Below are 17,122 nucleotides of genomic sequence, written 5' to 3' on the forward strand. Positions count from 1 at the left end.
GCCAAAGATCCTTCTCACCTCTCTGTGACTTCTGGGATGGAATATGGAGAGACAAGCTCCAGGATATCAACCTCCTAGCAGAACACACCCCTCTAAGGGTTGTCCTGAGTTAGTAAACATGCCTGTGGGGACATATCTGCCAGAGAAGTAAAAGTCTGACTCTAACTCTGGTGATTTCCTCAACTGGTTTCAACCATATTATAAGTAGAAGAGGATTAGGCTCATACAACTGGCCACATTCTTAATACGGTTCAGTCAGAAAGAGGGGGCAAAGCTGCAAACACCCAGGCAGGTCTGACATATCCACCTGTAGGTCAGTAACTCCATACAGAATACCACTAGAGAATGTGAAGTAATGCCAAAGCTGCAAGTTCGCAGGACAGCGGAGACCTGGACAGCCTTGCCCGAATCTCTCTACCATCTTAGAGTGTGATACACACAAAGGGATGCTAAAATGGCTTCCCTCATGCACTCTGTCAGACACGCAAGCAGGTTCTACACCCATATAACTCACACAGATGGCTGCGAAAGACCCCTGTTAAGGGAGTCTGCCAGGATCTGAAAGAGGTAGGATAAAATGCCTGTCCTTCACCACTAATTATACTGCGATCAAAACCAGCCCCACAAAGGCCAGGTAGGAAGTGCAGTCGAAACTGTCTCAAAAAGGGGCATTTTAGGTGTTCACCATGACTTAAGAGCACTTCCCTGGATTCTCAGTCTATGTAACAGGGAGGCCCCACAGTGAGCCTGCATGATCGTCTGGCTCTTGGGGGTGGCGGGAAATCAAAAATATAGCACCTTTTCAATCAACAAAACGACACAGGGCAAAAACATGCTGCCAGCTACTTTTTGTACCCCTCTTCTTTGTTCCTTCTTAGGATGTGCATGTGAAAGTGGGGAACTGATATATATGTTAACAGCAAAAACTGAAATACTAAATATTTTTCATTATGAAGTGAAGATATGTATACGTGCAAGCAACCAACATTTCTTCCAATGCCATTTAGGTTTCCCTTACAAGAACAACGGAATATTGTCTTCTCATGCTCCCACTATATGAAATATATAATGTAAAAGGTCACATGCTAATCCTCCCCATAAACAAATTTCAGGATTGAAAAATCTAAAGAAAGCTAACCTTTTTTTTGGCCATTAAATAGACAGTAATTCTAGCCAGCAGCTCTTGCTCTTGTGTTTTTTTGTTTAAATAAATGGTATGAAATTACCAATAAGCAATGACAAATCACAAAATCCATAAGTAACTACATGCCCACATTTCCAACTAACTTCCTTTGAGAAATAACATTACAGATGTATAGTATGGGATTTATACAGGCCCATAAGGTAAAGAGGACCATACGGTTACTTTCAAAACAAATGTAAAATAATAGATAAAAGCAACAATAACGTCATCCACATTTTAGATTCTGTTGTTCACCAGACGAAGAGAACAATAAACACAGTGACCTACATACGGACCTGCGGGTTGGTCCACAGACATACAAAAATAGAAAATACACCCATAACAACTACTTAATCATCATATATAGCTTGACATTAGAGTTTACGGTAAGGAGAAGGAAAAACGCCAATTATAAACAGAATGACAACTTACCCAGTTATATACATAATACACAAGGGAGACAACAGGATGCTTAGAAAACTTGTACTCTCTCTGGCACCTCCAGGCTCAAACAGTCCCAGAGCACTAACATTCCAATACTGGAAGTGAACTACATGAATGCACAATGATGTTCCATAGCCAGTATGGAAACAAGTGGGTTACAGCCCAGGCAAGGTTTACAGGGGAAAATGCATAAAGTATTGTCCTTCTGTCACTACCATTTCAATTACTATATTAGCTAGTAAACATTTAAACTCTGAGAGGTTATTGAGCATGAAAAAACTAGCATGATCTATTGTCTAAATGATCCATTAAAATAAATTATCTGTGGAGCTAACTGAATATTCTTGACTTGATTATATAAATATTGGCTCGGCTTCTTCTTATATGGTCATTTGTCAGTGACAGGATGTCCTCATGGGTAACAAAGTACTTTATAAAAAAATTAACAAAGAAATACAAAATATAAATTCAAATAACATGAATATTGATTTACAAAAACATACCAATGTGGCCACCTCCAATGGTGTATGTCTTTCCTGAACCGGTTTGTCCATAGGCAAAAACTGTTGCATTATACCCCTCCACCAAGGAGACTACCAGAGGCTTTATACAAGTTATGTAAACATCATCTTGGGTAGACGTTTTGCCAAAGACATAATCAAAAGTGAAGACCCGGTCCTTTCCAATGATGACTTGCTGAGTGTTTGGAACCAGTCTAACACATACTTGCTGGTTGTGCAGAATTTCCTTGGACAAAAGGGGCCTTACTCTCACAGCAACCTTCACTGCAGTCTCTTCCATGATAGTGACCCCAGTCTTCCTTTTCTTAATATGGATTGTTGTAAGGGAGGGAGGTACCTTCTGTGCTTGTCTTCATAATATTATACAATCTAAAACAAATAGAAATGTTTACTGTAATGCATGAAAATGCTGGAAGGTTCTTCACTGTTTTACAAATATTACTTGAAGTCATTTAAAAGCATGGGACAATATTAGGGCAGTTTCCCAGTGTTCGAAATACCTTACATGGATAAAAGTATTTCTATGTCGGGACCAGGGGTAAGTATTATGCATTTCTTTCTCTCCAGCAGCATTGGTTTAGAAAACCAAACTACATTTCCCACAACACCAAGGGAAAAAAAACTAACAACATGAACCAATCAATAGTCTTTTATCCTTTGAACAGATAAGAGAGCCTCCTAACCCCTCCTCTTTCTTTGCTGCTCCAGCAGTAGATAAGTGTCTCTACATGTCCACTCTCATACTATGCATACATAAAGTTGTCTATTTTATACTGTTTATGGCGTGTTATATTTCATGTATGGCTTTCAAAGTACATTTGCCCCCACAGGTTTGATTGTGGAACTCAGCTCTCCGATCCCTGTGGGACTGCATAAGGGAGGGGCCATGCACCAGTGCTGCGGTTCGCTTACTGCTAGAGGGCCCGCTTTCGAATGGCCCAGGTCCCGTGCCCCTCTCCTCGTTGGTCGTGGGCCAGACTGCACATGTCAAAGGCTTCTTGACCATTGAACAGAGAGTTTCCACTGCTGTCAACATCTCCCAGCTGATTTTCTCCTTTTGTTGAGTGCCCCCTCGCTGGCTTGGAAAGAAATATTAGTAGGACCCATTCCCATAGACTGAAGAGTGACGCTTCATCTTGGGGTCAATACTAAGCTGATAATTGTATTATCCTCTGCGGGGGTTGCCCAGGCTTTGCAATTTAAACAACTGACTTGGCGTAAAATTAAACCTTTGTCCTCTCAATAAAATGTTGTCACCTGCACTACTAAATACTCTCTCAGGGAACAAAATCTCAGTATTTGTAAAACAAAATCTTGGATGCAGGGAATAAGGCTAGGGACATTTTTAATATAGTTAGGAAATGTCTTGCTCCTAGTGCGGCTTTGCACTCCCATTCACCCTCAACTACTTGGAGTGAGCAATTAGCTTCCTTCTTTCAGTCCAAAATCCAACCCATTCAAGCCAGTCTTTCCCCGGCTATTTCGGTGTGTGACTCAACAGTGGAGAATATTGAATGGACCAGTTCACCGCCTGCTGAAGCTTCTCTTTCCAGCTTTGCTCCTTTTTCCTTGGAAGATTTGCTAAAAGCATTGTGAGCTCTGAAATCTGTCTCCCCTTCAGACACCTGCCCAACAGGAGTGTGCAATGTAGCTGCACCTGTCATTAGTACAGTAGTTAATCAGCTGTTGAACCTTTCGTTGGATTTGTTGAAGGTTCCTAATAGATGGAAACAGGCTAAAATCCTTCCCCTCTTAAAGAAGCCTTCAGCTGACCCAGAGATGACTGCAAACTACAGACCCATCTCTCTGCTTCCCACCTTTTCAAAGATTTTGGAAAAATATGTCAACTTACAACTCTCAGGGTACCTTAATTTAATAACCTATTACATCCTAGCCAGTCCAGGTTTAGACCCAGGTACAGCACTGAAACACCTTTGCTAGAGGTCAGTGAACATATTAAAGGCATACTGGATGGAGGTTGCTGGGCGGTGTTAATTATGTTGGACTTATTGGCCGCCTTTGATCCCCCACGCTTGCCTTTTAAAATCTCTGGCTTCAGTGGGCATCTCTGGTCAGGCCTTAAACTTTTTGTCCTCTTTTTTGGAAGATCGCAGTCAACAGATCAGGATTCTACCTTTTTCTTCGGGCTGTGGAATCTGGCAGTTGGGACACCTCAGGGATCTGTGCTTAGTCAGACTCTTGCTAATATATATCTGACCCCTCTTGCTGGACTCGCGGAATCTTTCAGTACCAAGGTTATTTCTTATGCGGATGATACGCAGCTTCTTTTCTCTTGTGAGAAGGGCTGCGAGCTCCCCATGAGTCTGATTAGGAAATGCCTAACAATGGTATTTCACTGGATGACCTTACGTCAGTTGAAGTGTAATGCTGAAAAGGCTGAAATTTTAATGTTTGGAGATTTACCTCCTAACTGCTGGTTATCTTCCTGGCGCAATAATGCTCCTCCCCAGGCCCCCAGCTTTCCAGCTACAAAATGGGTTATTCAGGCCCTAATAACATCAAGGCTTCACTATGGTAATGCACTTTACCTAGGACTCCCTGAATATCTTTTGAGCAAACTTCAGATGGTGCTAAATGCTGCTGCTCGTCTTCTTCTCCAGCTTCTGAGGAGAGAGTACACAACTCTGCACATCTGTGTGAGCTGTACTGGTTGCCAATCAGGAAAAGGATTTTGTTTAAAATTCTAGTATTGATACATTCTGCCCTCAATGCATCTGGAGCGGATTATCTAAGACTAAGATTCTGTTTCTACCAACAACCTAAGATCAGCAAACAAAGCCTTTCCAGTGATTCCTAGAGTATGGAGGTCGGGAATTGGAGGCAGATCTGCCACTTATATGGGAGCTAAGGCCTGGAACATGCTACGTCTGGAATTACGAACTGTGTCCTGTCAATTCGTTTTCAAGAAACAACTGAAAACTTGGCTTTTCAATCACTGATTTTCACTGGAGTCTTCTGGATATCTGGCTTGTGCGCCAGGACACTAGTTGAGTACCTCGTTGCGTAAAATAAGTTGCTTTAACATAACATAAAATAGATTGGTTCACCAATCACATTCTTACCTCCTGGCACCATTAACCCCTTCTGTGCCCAGGACATAATGGTTAGGCCCTGAGGCACAGTGCTCAGGTGCCGACTGAGATAGAGGCCAAAATCCACAGGTAGGCACTTTGCAAAAAACACCTCTGTTTTCTGTGAAAAAATGTGATGTGTCCACGTTGTGTTTTGAGCCATTTCCTTTTGTGGGCGCTAGGCCTACCCACTCAAGTGAGGTACCATTTTTATCGGGAGACTTGGGAGAACACAGAATAGCAAAACAAGTGTTATTGCCCCTTGTCTTTCTCTACATTTTTTCCTTCGAAATGTAAGGCAATGTGTAAAAAAGACGTCTATTTGAGAAATGCCCTGTAATTCACATGCTAGTATGGGCACCCCGGAATTCAGAGATGTGCAAATAACCACTGCTTCTCAACACCTTATCTTGTGGCCATTTTGGAAATACAAAGGTTTTCTTGATAACAATTTTTCACTTTTTATATTTCAGCAAATGAATTGCTGTATACCCGGTATAGAATAAAAACCCATTGCAAGGTGCAGCTCATTTATTGCCTCTGGGTACCTAGAGTTCTTGATGAACCTACAGGCCCTATATATCCCCGCAACCAGAAGTGTCCAGCTGATGTAACGGTATATTGCTTTAAAAAATCTGACATCACAGGAAAAAGTTACAGGGTAAAAATGTGGAGAAAATGGCCGTTTTTTTCACCTCAATTTCAATATTTTTTTATTTCAGCTATTATTTTCTGTAGGAATCACTTGTAGGATCTACACAAATTACCCCTTGCTGAATTCAGAATCTCGTCTACTTTTCAGAAATGTTTAGCTTACCTGGATCCATCCAGCATTGGTTTCTCACCCATTTTGGTCACTAACTGGAAGGAGGCTGAAAGAACAAAAAATAGTAAAAATGGGGTATGTCCCAGTAAAATGTCAAAATTGTATTGAAAAATTGGGTTTTCCAACTCAAGTCTGCCTGTTCCTGAAAGCTGGGAAGATGGTGATCTTGCCACCGCAAACCCTTTGTTGGTGCCATTTTCAGGGAAAAAACCACGAGCTGCCTTCTGCAGCCCTTTTTCCCATTTTTTTTAAAAAATATATATTTTCACTGTATTTTAGCTAATTTCTTGGTCTCCTTCAGGGGAACCCACAAAGTCTGGGTACCTCTAGTATCCCTAGGATGTTATAAAAAAAAGGACGCAAATTTGGCGTGGGTAGCTTATGGGAACAAAAAGTTATGAGGGCCTAAGCGCGAACTGCCCCAAATAGCCAAAAAAAGGATCGGCACAGGAGGGGGAAAAGGCCTGGCGGCGAAAGGGTTATATGCCCATAAAAGGCCTAAAATATATGAAGAGAATGACACCTCTTACCTACCCGAGGAGAAGATGGAATTTATTCTTATTTACCATATTGTGGAGGCAGTGGATGCCTCAGTGAAAAGAGCCTATCTTTGGCCCCAGAGCCTCTGGGGGAGAAATGACTGCAATTGACAGCATGCTGACCAGAACCGCTTCATTGGAGGGAAAACCAACCTGAACTATCTGGGTCCTCACAACCTTCGAAGCAATACCGCCTCCCTTTGAGCTAGAAATCAAAATGTCCAGGGGCTCAAACAACACTGAAGATGCATTTGATTGCCTACAAAAGGCCTTTCTGCTCTAAGACTTTAATCTTCTATGGAGGAATCTCCCCAAAACGGGGTCCCCATTACTATTCTCAGGTGACCCCCTCTCTCCAGGCTTTGCCACATTTCCCTGTCTTCCTTATTCTGATGGAGACAATGAACCTGCCAGACCCTGGCACCCTAAATCTGACACACGGGACCCTGGTCCAGACACAAACCCAGCTGATCATGTCCTAGCAGATATGCTGGACCTAGATAATATCTACACTCCTAGATCTTCTGAATGGGTTCCAGCAGATAAAGTAGTCACCTATGTAGCAGCTAGCCTCCGGAAACCGCTGGACAAGAAAGTGCCCAGCAGACTGCTTGCAGAGTGCCCTCGCCCTCTCTGGATGGAAAAGTGTCACTCACTCCAAAAATAGAGGAAAAAATGACCACTTTTCTTGCTAAATATATTAAAGACCCTAAAAAGGCAATCAACAGTTCTTGGTGCTCCTGCTAAAATAAGTTACTAGACATTGCTGGCCATTCAATGAAGATTCTGAATAGAGGAGGCTAAACAATCAGGATAATTAATTTACCATGTGGGCACAAAAAGCTATAGCTTTCCCAGGGAATTGTAATTGTGCCATCTCTATGGAAAGACACACTTCCATTCTAATAAATATTGATCCTATGATGAGGGACAGAATCTGGTGCTGTTGTCCTGGTGACCTTTTTGAAGACCCCTTCATAAAATAGGGCTGTAAAATTGTTTCTACATTTACTTCACTGGATAGGGCCCAAGTATCCATTAAAAGGTGTTGCACCTAATGTTCTCCCTAGGGCTGGCAAACGAAGCAGGTGCTTAGTCAGTCCATTGATTTACAATGCTCCTCAAAGAGACCAATCTCCAGCAGGGAATACTAGCAGGACCAAGCGGAATTTGTGTTTTTTTTCAACTCATGAGGCACAGGAAAATCTTGCTAACCCAGGGGCATTTCACAAGGAGACTACACTGCAAATTCCTTTTCCAGTAAGTGCTCCAAATGCTCTTCAAGACAGACAAGAGCTCTTTATCCACAAAAGGAGATGTTTTACCTCCGATGATTGGGTACCACAGACAATCATAGGGTTCAACATAGATTTCTATGGCTCCCCCTTTCAGGCCCAACCCCCTTGGCCATTGATATTTTCATAGGCCCAATCCATTCTTATAGATCAAGAGGTGAGGGAGTTACCATCACACGGACCTACCTACATCCCTGTGGGTTGGTCAGCAACCTCCTTGCGGTGGAAAAGAAGGCTAAGAGCTTCCAACATGAGATAAATCTGCAAGATTTTAACTAATGAGCAAGTTACTTACCTTTGGTAACGCTTTTTCTGGTGGATACATTAGCTACCTGTGGATTCCTCACCTAATGAATTCTCCCCATGCGTAGCATTCAACAGAAACTTCTCTCTCTAGCTCTGCACGTCGGCGAGGACGTCACAATTGCCCGACTCCACGCGGCTCCGTGTGACGTCATAGTGGCAATAAGAGGTCCTCGTCGCCGTGCTGACGCCATTTCATGCCACTTTTGACGTGCCTTTGAAACATATAGAGAACACTGACGTTCCACACCCTTCAGGATTTGACAAAAATAAACTTTATAGAGAACCTTCACCTAAAAACTTTTCCACAACTCCTTAAAAAGGAGCATACCTTTATGAACAGTCTGCAAAATTGAAAATAGTCTGAATAACAACTATAAACATATACACATATATAGAAACATTGAAATCAAAACAATGAAGTGCACACCCAAGGATATCCTGGCATGACCAGACAGACAACGGGGAGGTACCGTGAGGAATCCACAGGTAGCTAATGTATCCACCAGAAAAAGCGTTACCGAAGGTAAGTAACTTGCTCTTCTGATGGATTCAACTACCTGTGGATTCCTCACCTAATGAATAGAGTCCCAAAGCAGTACCATCTCGGAGGAGGGTGTCCGTCTGGTCAAACCAGGAACTCCTGCAGCACAGACCGCGCAAAAGGCCATCCCTCCGCACCTCCGCATCCAGACAATAATGCTTCACAAAGGTGTGGAGGGAAGACCAAGTCACGGCCTTACAGATGTCCACCATCGGAACACTTCTGGCCAAAGCTGATGAGGTCGACTTGGCCCTGGTGGAATGGGCTCTGATCCCCTCAGGAGGATCCTTCCTTGCCAATGAGTAATATATTTTTATACAAAGAACGACCCACCTGGAGAGTGTTCTCTTGTGGACGGCCTTCCCCTTCCTCTTCCCCACGTATCCGATAAAGAGTTGTTCATCCAACGTGAACTCTCTCGTCCTATCGATATAAAAGCTGAGAGCCCTCCTAGGGTCCAGACGATAGAGTCTTTCCTCCTCCTTAGATGGATGCGGAGGAGGGTATAACGTCGAGAGAGTTATGGACTGTCCCAAGTGAAATGGAGACACCACCTTGGGGAGGAAATCCGCCCTGGTCCTCAAAACCACCTTGTCCTTATAAAAAGTCGTGAAAGGTGGGTGAACAGAGAGGGCCTGCAATTCACTAACATGTCCGGCCGACGTAATGGTTGTCAAAAACACAGTTTTGAAAAACAAATACCGTCATGGGCATGAATGAAGTGGCTCAAAGGGGGAGCCCATCAAAAAAGTCAACACCAAATTCAGATCCCACTGCGGCATAATAAAAGGCATGGGAGGAAATCTATTAGTAAGCCCCCTCAAAAATCGCAAAACCAAGGGAGATTTGAATAAAGAAGGCTGATCTGGAAGATATAAAAAAGCCAAAAGGGCCAAAAGACAGCCTTTAACAGTAGCCACAGCACAACCACGCTGAGCCAACGACAATGCAAACAATTAAATATCAGAAAGATGGGCACTTAAGGGATCAATTTTCTTCTCTCTACACCAACGAACGAAATTAGCCCACCTACTCGCATAGACCGACTTGGTGGAGTGTCGCCTGGCCGATAAAAGAACGTCCACCACCTCTGGTGGGAGAGAAAAGGAACTCAGGTTGCCCCGTTCAATCTCCAGGCATGAAGGTGCAGGCTCTGGAGGTGGGGGTGTAGAACCTGCCCCTGCGACTGCGAGAGGAGGTCTGCCCTGAGAGGGAGGCAGAGCGGAGGGCACAGTGAGAGTCGGAGAAGGTCTGCATACCACACCCTAAGGTGGAGGCATCCGTTATCACCGTGGTCACCGGAGTTGGCTGCGAAAAAGGCTTTCCTTGAGAAAGGTTGCCTTCCGCAGCCCACCATCGGAGATCCGCTGCAGTGTCTCTGGAGATCTTTATCGACTCCCCGAGATCTCCTCTGTGCTGAAACCACTGCTTGCGGAGGCACCACTGAAGAGCCCTCATATGCCAGCGTGCATGAGTGACCAACAGAGTGCAAGAAGCGAACAGACCGAGCAGACGAAGGACCTTGAGGACTGGAATTACCACTCCTTCTTGAAACATTGGAACCAACGCCTGAATATCCCGTATCCGCTGTGGCGGGGGAAAGGCCCGATTCAATGTTGTGTCCAGCACTGCCCCTATGAACAGGAGGCGTTGAGACTTGGGCACATTTATTGAAAAACCCAGACTGAACAACAACTGGGTTGTCAGCTGCAGATGATGCAACACAAACCCCGGAGACTCGGCTTTGATCAACCAATCGTCCAGGTAAGGGAATACTGCTACTCCCTTCCTCCTGAGGTGTGCTGCAAAAACCGCCATCACCTTCGTGAAGACCCGAGGTGCGGAAGGAAGACCAAAAGGAAGGACCGCAAACTGATAGTGCTGTGACCCTACCACAAACCGGAGATACTTTCTGTGCGACTTGAGAATGGGAATGTGAAAATAAGCATCCTGCAAGTCGACTGACACCATCCAATCCTCCTTGTTCAACGCCAAAAGCACCTGTGCCAGAGTCAGCATTTTGAATTTCTCCTGTTTGAGGAACCAATTCAAAATCCTCAGGTCCAAAATAGGCCTCAGACGACCATCCTTTTTGGGGGATCAGGAAGTACCTGGAATAACACCCCTGACCCCTTTCTTGCTCTGGAATCAACTCCACTGTGCCCTTCAATAATAGGGAGAGAACCTCCTGTTCTAACAACAGGAGATGATCTTCTGAACAAAAGGAAGGACAGGGAGGGAAGGGAGGAGGAATCTCCCGAAAGGGAAGGGCTTAACCTTTTCTTACCACACTGATGACCCAGGAATCTGTTGTTATGGACTCCCATATGGGAAGAAAAAGAGAAACCCCCCTACCGGAGAGGTATGAGAGTCAATGGCAAGAGGACTAGGGCTGCTTTCCTTGAGGTAACCCTCCAGAGGAAGAGGAAGAGGAAGGGTGCTGCTGTTGGGTGGCCCCTCTTGTGCGGACTTTACCCCGCCCCCTGAACGATCGATAAGGGAGGCTGGAAGACTGCTGCCCCGGCTGCTGTGACCTCCCATGAAAGGAAGCCCCTCTACCAAAAACTTGCAGCCGTCTAAAAGATCGAAACGGGGTGGAAGCATCCTGCAGACCCAAAGATCTAGCAGTGGCCCTACATTCTTTAAAGCGCTCTAGCGGAGAGTCCGCTTTCGAACCAAATAGTTTTGCCCCATCAAAAGGCAGATCTAATAGCGTAGTCTGGACGTTAGATGAAAATCCGGAAGTGCGTAACCACGCATGCCGTCTGGTGGCAACGGAAGTACCCATGGCTCTTGCAATAGAGTCCGTGGTATCAAGCCCTGACTGAATAACTTGCGTAGCCGCCGCCTGAGCATCCGAAGGAAGGCTACGCAAGTCCGGGGGCATATCTGGAAGAACAATCTTTGTCGCATCCATTATAGCATGGATATACCTGCCAAGAATACACGTCGCATTGGCAGACTTTAGAGCCATGCTGCAAGATGAAAACACCTTCTTGGCCGATTGGTCCATCCGCTTGGTACTCCCGGGAACGAGCCAGGGGCCGACCTCGAAGAGCAGGATGCTTGCACAACCAGGTTCTCTGGTGAAGGGTGTTTGGACAAAAACTCCGGGTCCCCAGGCGCAGATCTATAACGCCTGGCCACTGACCTACTAACAGCCGAAGAGGTGACCGGCTTCTTCCAAACCTCTTCGATCAGTTCCATCAGAGCCTCATTAAATGGCAGAAGAGGATCTGCCATGGCTGTAGCAGGATGCAAAACTTCATTCAATAGGTTGGTTTTAACCTGCGCTGTTGGTAAGGGAAGATCCAGTAATGCTGCAGCCTTCCTAATCACCGAGTGGTAAGAGGCTGCCTCCTCTGTATATTCACCCAGGGATGCCAGGTCATATTCTGGAGAGGTGTCAAGACCACTTGCAGTGTCCAGCCCTGGGAAGTCACCTTGGGGATCAGTGATCTCCCCTCTTCGAGGAATTGCTGTTGATATTCCCTCTCTTCTAGCAATCTAAGGGCCTTCCGTCAAGACCTCAACTTAGCCTCGAGCCCCGGCGTCGACATGGAGCACAACGACGTCGGTGAATGGCGCCAGGAAGGCGTCATGTTAGGATCTCCGGATCCACCTGACGCCGCAGATGGATCCATCGGCGTTATGGACAAGGCACCCGCATCCGACGTAGACATCCGACCTCTCGGCTCCATCACCTCCGACACCGGCGTCGAAGGTCTCTCCCTCGACGTCGAGGGCTTCGCTGCCAGCATAGGGGTCTGACCTGAGTCTCCAGCCGAACAAAATGGCATAAACGGCGTCAGCTTATATGGAGCCAGAACGCCGAGATTGAATGCCAGGGGACCAGTGGGGCCAGCCGGCGCACCACCTCCCAGCGCCATCTTTTGAAAAATGGCAAACATGGCATTAAGAAATGCCGCCGGATCCGTACCCGGAGCCGGGAACGAAGGATAACCCTGCGGAGCCGGCGCCGGCGCCGGCTGGACTCTTCAGCGCCTGGATGCACCGGCGAAGCCAGGTGACTCTGAGGCTCCACGACTTCGAAGAATTACGGCGCCGGGGACGTTTGCAGTGTCGCAGGTTGAGGAGACACCGTCGGACTCACTTCCCAAGACTTGCGGCGCCGTGACGATGGAGACCTCGACTCCGACCGACGTCAGGAGTCACAATGACGCCGCTTCTTGTGAGACGATTTTCCCGAAGAGGACCGATGGTGCCGCTTCCTCTCCTTCTTGGACCTCGCCAAGAATAGCTTCGCCTCACGCTCCTTCAACGCCTTCGGATTCATCTTCTGGCAGGAGCCGCATTCTTGGACGTCGAGATCCGAACTGAGGCACCAAAGGCAATCGTTGTGTGGATCAGTCACCGACATGCAACCTCCACATTCCCTGCAGGGCTTGAAACCCGGCTTCTTTGAAGCCGACATCGTGGAAATACACAAAGTATCCCTTCCGAAGAGCTAACGATACAGGTAACAGAAAAGTAACTGTTATCGAAGGCACGGAAAAAAGGGAAGTGACGTCAGATAACCTCTTATTGCCACGATGACATCACACAAAGCCGCGTGGAGTCGGGCAATTGTGACGTCCTCGCGGACGTGCAGAGCTAGAGAGAGAAGTTTCCGTCGAATGCTACGCATGGGGAGAATTCATTAGGTGAGGAATCCACAGGTAGTTGTATCCATCAGAAGGGTTGGTTACTGCCACTTCAAGATGGAGGGCATCCATCTACTTCAGGATATACTTCTTCCAGGGGACTGGCTAGTTCACTTAAACCTAAAGGACACATAACTCACAATCCCCATTTTCAAACCTCATCACAGGTTCCTCCGATTCATTAGGAGGGAACCGATCTACAAATTCTAAACTTTACCCTTCAGCCTTTCGTCAGCACTCTGGTGCTTTATGAAAGTCCTCAAACTGGCCATGGAATTTCTGAGGATGCAGGCATTCATATGATTGTTTATCTTGAAGACATTCTTCCTATGGACCAATCACAGGGGTAACTGAGGCCCCATCTTGCAATAACAACTACACTCTTGCCAAAACTGAGGTTTGTCATCAAAAGGGAAAAATCCTCTATGTTCCCTGCCCAATTTATCACCTTTCTGGGCCTAGTCATGGACTCGGTCAAGGCTACCCTTTGCCTGCCAAACAAGATGATTGCCAAGATTCACAAATAACTCACGAGAACATTGGCCAGACTGAGGTCTGCCATAGGCATCTAGCGAGGACAGTGGGATTACTCACTGCCTCCATCTAAGCGATCTGCCTGGGACCTCTACACTATAGGCCCTGCAAAGTCTTAAGGCTTATCATCTCCGGAAGGGCTTCACATAGTCAGAACAAGTCATACTCTCAGATGACACCAAAGATGAGCTTCAGTGGTGGTTGAGCCACATGAAAGCATGTGACAGGAGAAGCCATCTTAAGCTCAGATCTGGACCTCATCATAGAGTCATATGCCACCTGTTTGGGATTGGGCCCCACTTGTGGGGGATTATCTATGGACGGAAGCTGGTCCGTGCAGGAATAACAACTCTATTTCATAATCTAAAACTTATTGCTGGATCATTTGCAATCAAATGCTGGACTACAGAAGATGGTAAAATGGTTGCAGTACAGTACATAAACCATCTAGACTGTACTCGATCCAAGATCCTCACAGACATAGCAAAGAACTTCTGGCACTTCTGCCTTGCAATCAGGTGTCAGTAACAGTGGAATACCTGCCTGGAAAAGCCAACAAAGTAGCAGATTGTTACTCAAGATTCCTTCGGGCCTCAAGAATATGGCAATTGGACCCAATAATATTTTGCAGTCTAAACAAGATCTGAGGCCCCTTCTTGGTAGACCTCCCTGCATCCTGTATAGATCATAAGATCTGCAAGTGTTTTAGTTGGAGGCCAGATCCAGAGGCGACAGTTGCATTCCTTCAGAATTATCAACCGGAGAAAGGTTAAGCCTTCCCGCCATTCAAGATAAATAAGAGGTCATCAGCCCAAATCAGGCAAGAACAAGAGGATGTCATTCTCAGCACACCGATGTGGAGATCTCAAGTGTGATTTCCAGTTCTTCTGGAACTTTCCTGGGATTCTCCAGTCTGACTTCCCCACCATTCTTCCGAGGTACCCAGAAGGACAACCACATCACCTTGTCCTCGAAGACAAGCTGTATCTGATAGCCTGGAGGATTACAGGGGACAATGGAAAATCCCAGGCCTTTCAGAAAATGCTTGACACTCATTCTTAAAGCATGGGTGAACAACACTACCAAAAGGTGTAGGTCAGCCTGGAAAAAATGACTGGGTTGGTATGTGCAACAACACCTGGATCCTGTGGTGTCCCCCCACAGTCCATGAGCTGATCTTCCTTTCGGATCTGGCACTACAAGCCATGGCTTACACGTCAGTAAATACCTTTTGATCAGTCATATCAGCAGGGCGCCTTCCCATTGATGAAATAGAAGAACGGGAACACCCATTGGTAAGGAAACATCTCAGAGGTATCAGATTGTATCTTCTCCCAGAATCACAATAATCTCATCTTTCAGATGTTAATAGTGTCTTACAGCTGTTTTTATCTTGGCTTCAGTACAAATACCTGAACAGGAAGGAACTGTCTAGCAAACTGGCGAAGTTGCTGTGCTTGGTGTTTTCCTGTATGAGAGTTTCAGATGATAGAGCTCTGGATATATCTTGTAGAATGGATGCCCCTGACAGGGTTACATTTCCTGTGTGCAGGGGTAGAAAAACCCATGTGTCATTTCATACCCAGCGTTTGATGAGTGCCCAAAATTGTTTGTTGTGCAATGTCTGAAAGCATTCAAGTGGAAGAATGACTGAGCTGGACTTATGGGAGAATATCAATGGCTCATTTCAATTCGTAAACCTTTTAAAGCAGTTCTGTCTCCTACGATTGCAAGATGAGTCAGGTGGGTCATGCAAGAAGCAGGTAGAGATACAAAACTTTTTGGAGCACACTCTTCACAAGGTACCATGGCCTCAAAAGCCTTTTCTGTTGGGGCGAGGCTTGAAAGTATTCTGACTACTACTGACTGGTCCTCATTTAGAAGGCTTTATTTCAGACCTAGTATGGATGTGGCCTCTCTAGTGGTCAGTAAGCCTTGAACAAGCATAATCCTCACCTCCAGTCCAGATATAGAATAAAACAAATCTTAGGCAAGGATACACCTCCACTTAGAATTGAAATATTCTAATTTTCCACCTGTATACCTGAATCTGCTATCATACTAGGGGCTTGGGAAATAACATTGTTGATCAGTAAGTAAAATAATTATACCTTCAAATATCATTGTATTTCATTACATTGCAATTAAAGAATGATCTCTATTGTGGAGAAATCTTTAATAAAACATGATTTTTATTTATCAGAAACTGAACAGAAGAAGGAGTAGAGCTATATTTAAGAAATACACGTCAGTTGTCATGCAATGAAAAAGAAGAGGCAGGAATCTCACTTGTCTTTTCAAAGGATAAAAGACTGTTGATGGGCTCATGTTACTTCTTTTGGTTTAGTTTTCTGATCAAGGCTGCAGGAGATAAATAAGGGAGAAAGAAATGCCTAATCCTTACCTATGTGTCCTTAATAGAACTGAAACTTCTCTTTGCTAGGAAATGTTTCATTCATCATTACATACCTACTGAGGTCTTTCATAGATAGTAAAGTAGTTTAATGCACTTACCAGCAAAATCATTAAAAAACAAAAGGGAATGCAAGCAGATGAAGGATTGCAAAACTAATCTTTGGGTTGTTTCATAATAAGCAGAACAGAAAGAGCATTTAAGTGAGAAAATAACATTTTACAAATAGAGACAATGGTTATGAACGACAAATGGGAAAGATGAAGATCTCTTGTCTATGCATTTTACTTCTACTCTGAACTACATCATTCTCCACTTTCCCTGCACACTTTCAAAACTTTTTGTTGATCAGTCAGATCGTACAGTAAGCTGGCATATATCACTTTGTGCGTAAGAACAGATCTGTGCAAGCACAGTGAGCCTGTAGTTGTTTTAGGACTGGAGTAATGTGATTCCATTTCCAGGAAAAATGACCCAAGTTTGGCTACTGCATGAAAGATTGCCTTAAGAAGGGTTATAGTGCACACTTTGGGATAAAGAAGTCAACTAAATTAATGTGCAACATGAGAAGGACTTGGACTATGATGTACACATTCTATGATGGAGGAAAGTATTTTAAGATTGAAGTCCTTGGAGAAAACATTACCTGAATTAACCAAGATTTTAACCTTCATTTTCATAGGCAAATGTTGAACAAACACAAGATATGGGAACTTAACACAGTAAGCAGCAGTAGGAGTAAATATATTTACAGCTCTCTCATG

The 17,122-nt window shown here is 44.9% G+C and overlaps 1 protein-coding gene across 1 annotated transcript in view; it reads right to left on the reverse strand.

Moving 5' to 3' along the window:
- The window catches only part of KIF27 (kinesin family member 27), a 455,459-nt gene that overhangs the window by 418,250 nt on the left and 20,087 nt on the right, over positions 1–17,122 (reverse strand). The window contains exon 2 of the mRNA XM_069229770.1: positions 2,131–2,517. Coding sequence (XP_069085871.1) covers positions 2,131–2,428 — 298 coding nt within the window. The 5' untranslated portion in view covers positions 2,429–2,517. The remainder of the gene's footprint in view (positions 1–2,130; positions 2,518–17,122) is intronic.

Source organism: Pleurodeles waltl, chromosome 1_1, assembly GCF_031143425.1.
Source record: "Pleurodeles waltl isolate 20211129_DDA chromosome 1_1, aPleWal1.hap1.20221129, whole genome shotgun sequence".
Classification (NCBI taxonomy): domain Eukaryota; kingdom Metazoa; phylum Chordata; class Amphibia; order Caudata; family Salamandridae; genus Pleurodeles; species Pleurodeles waltl.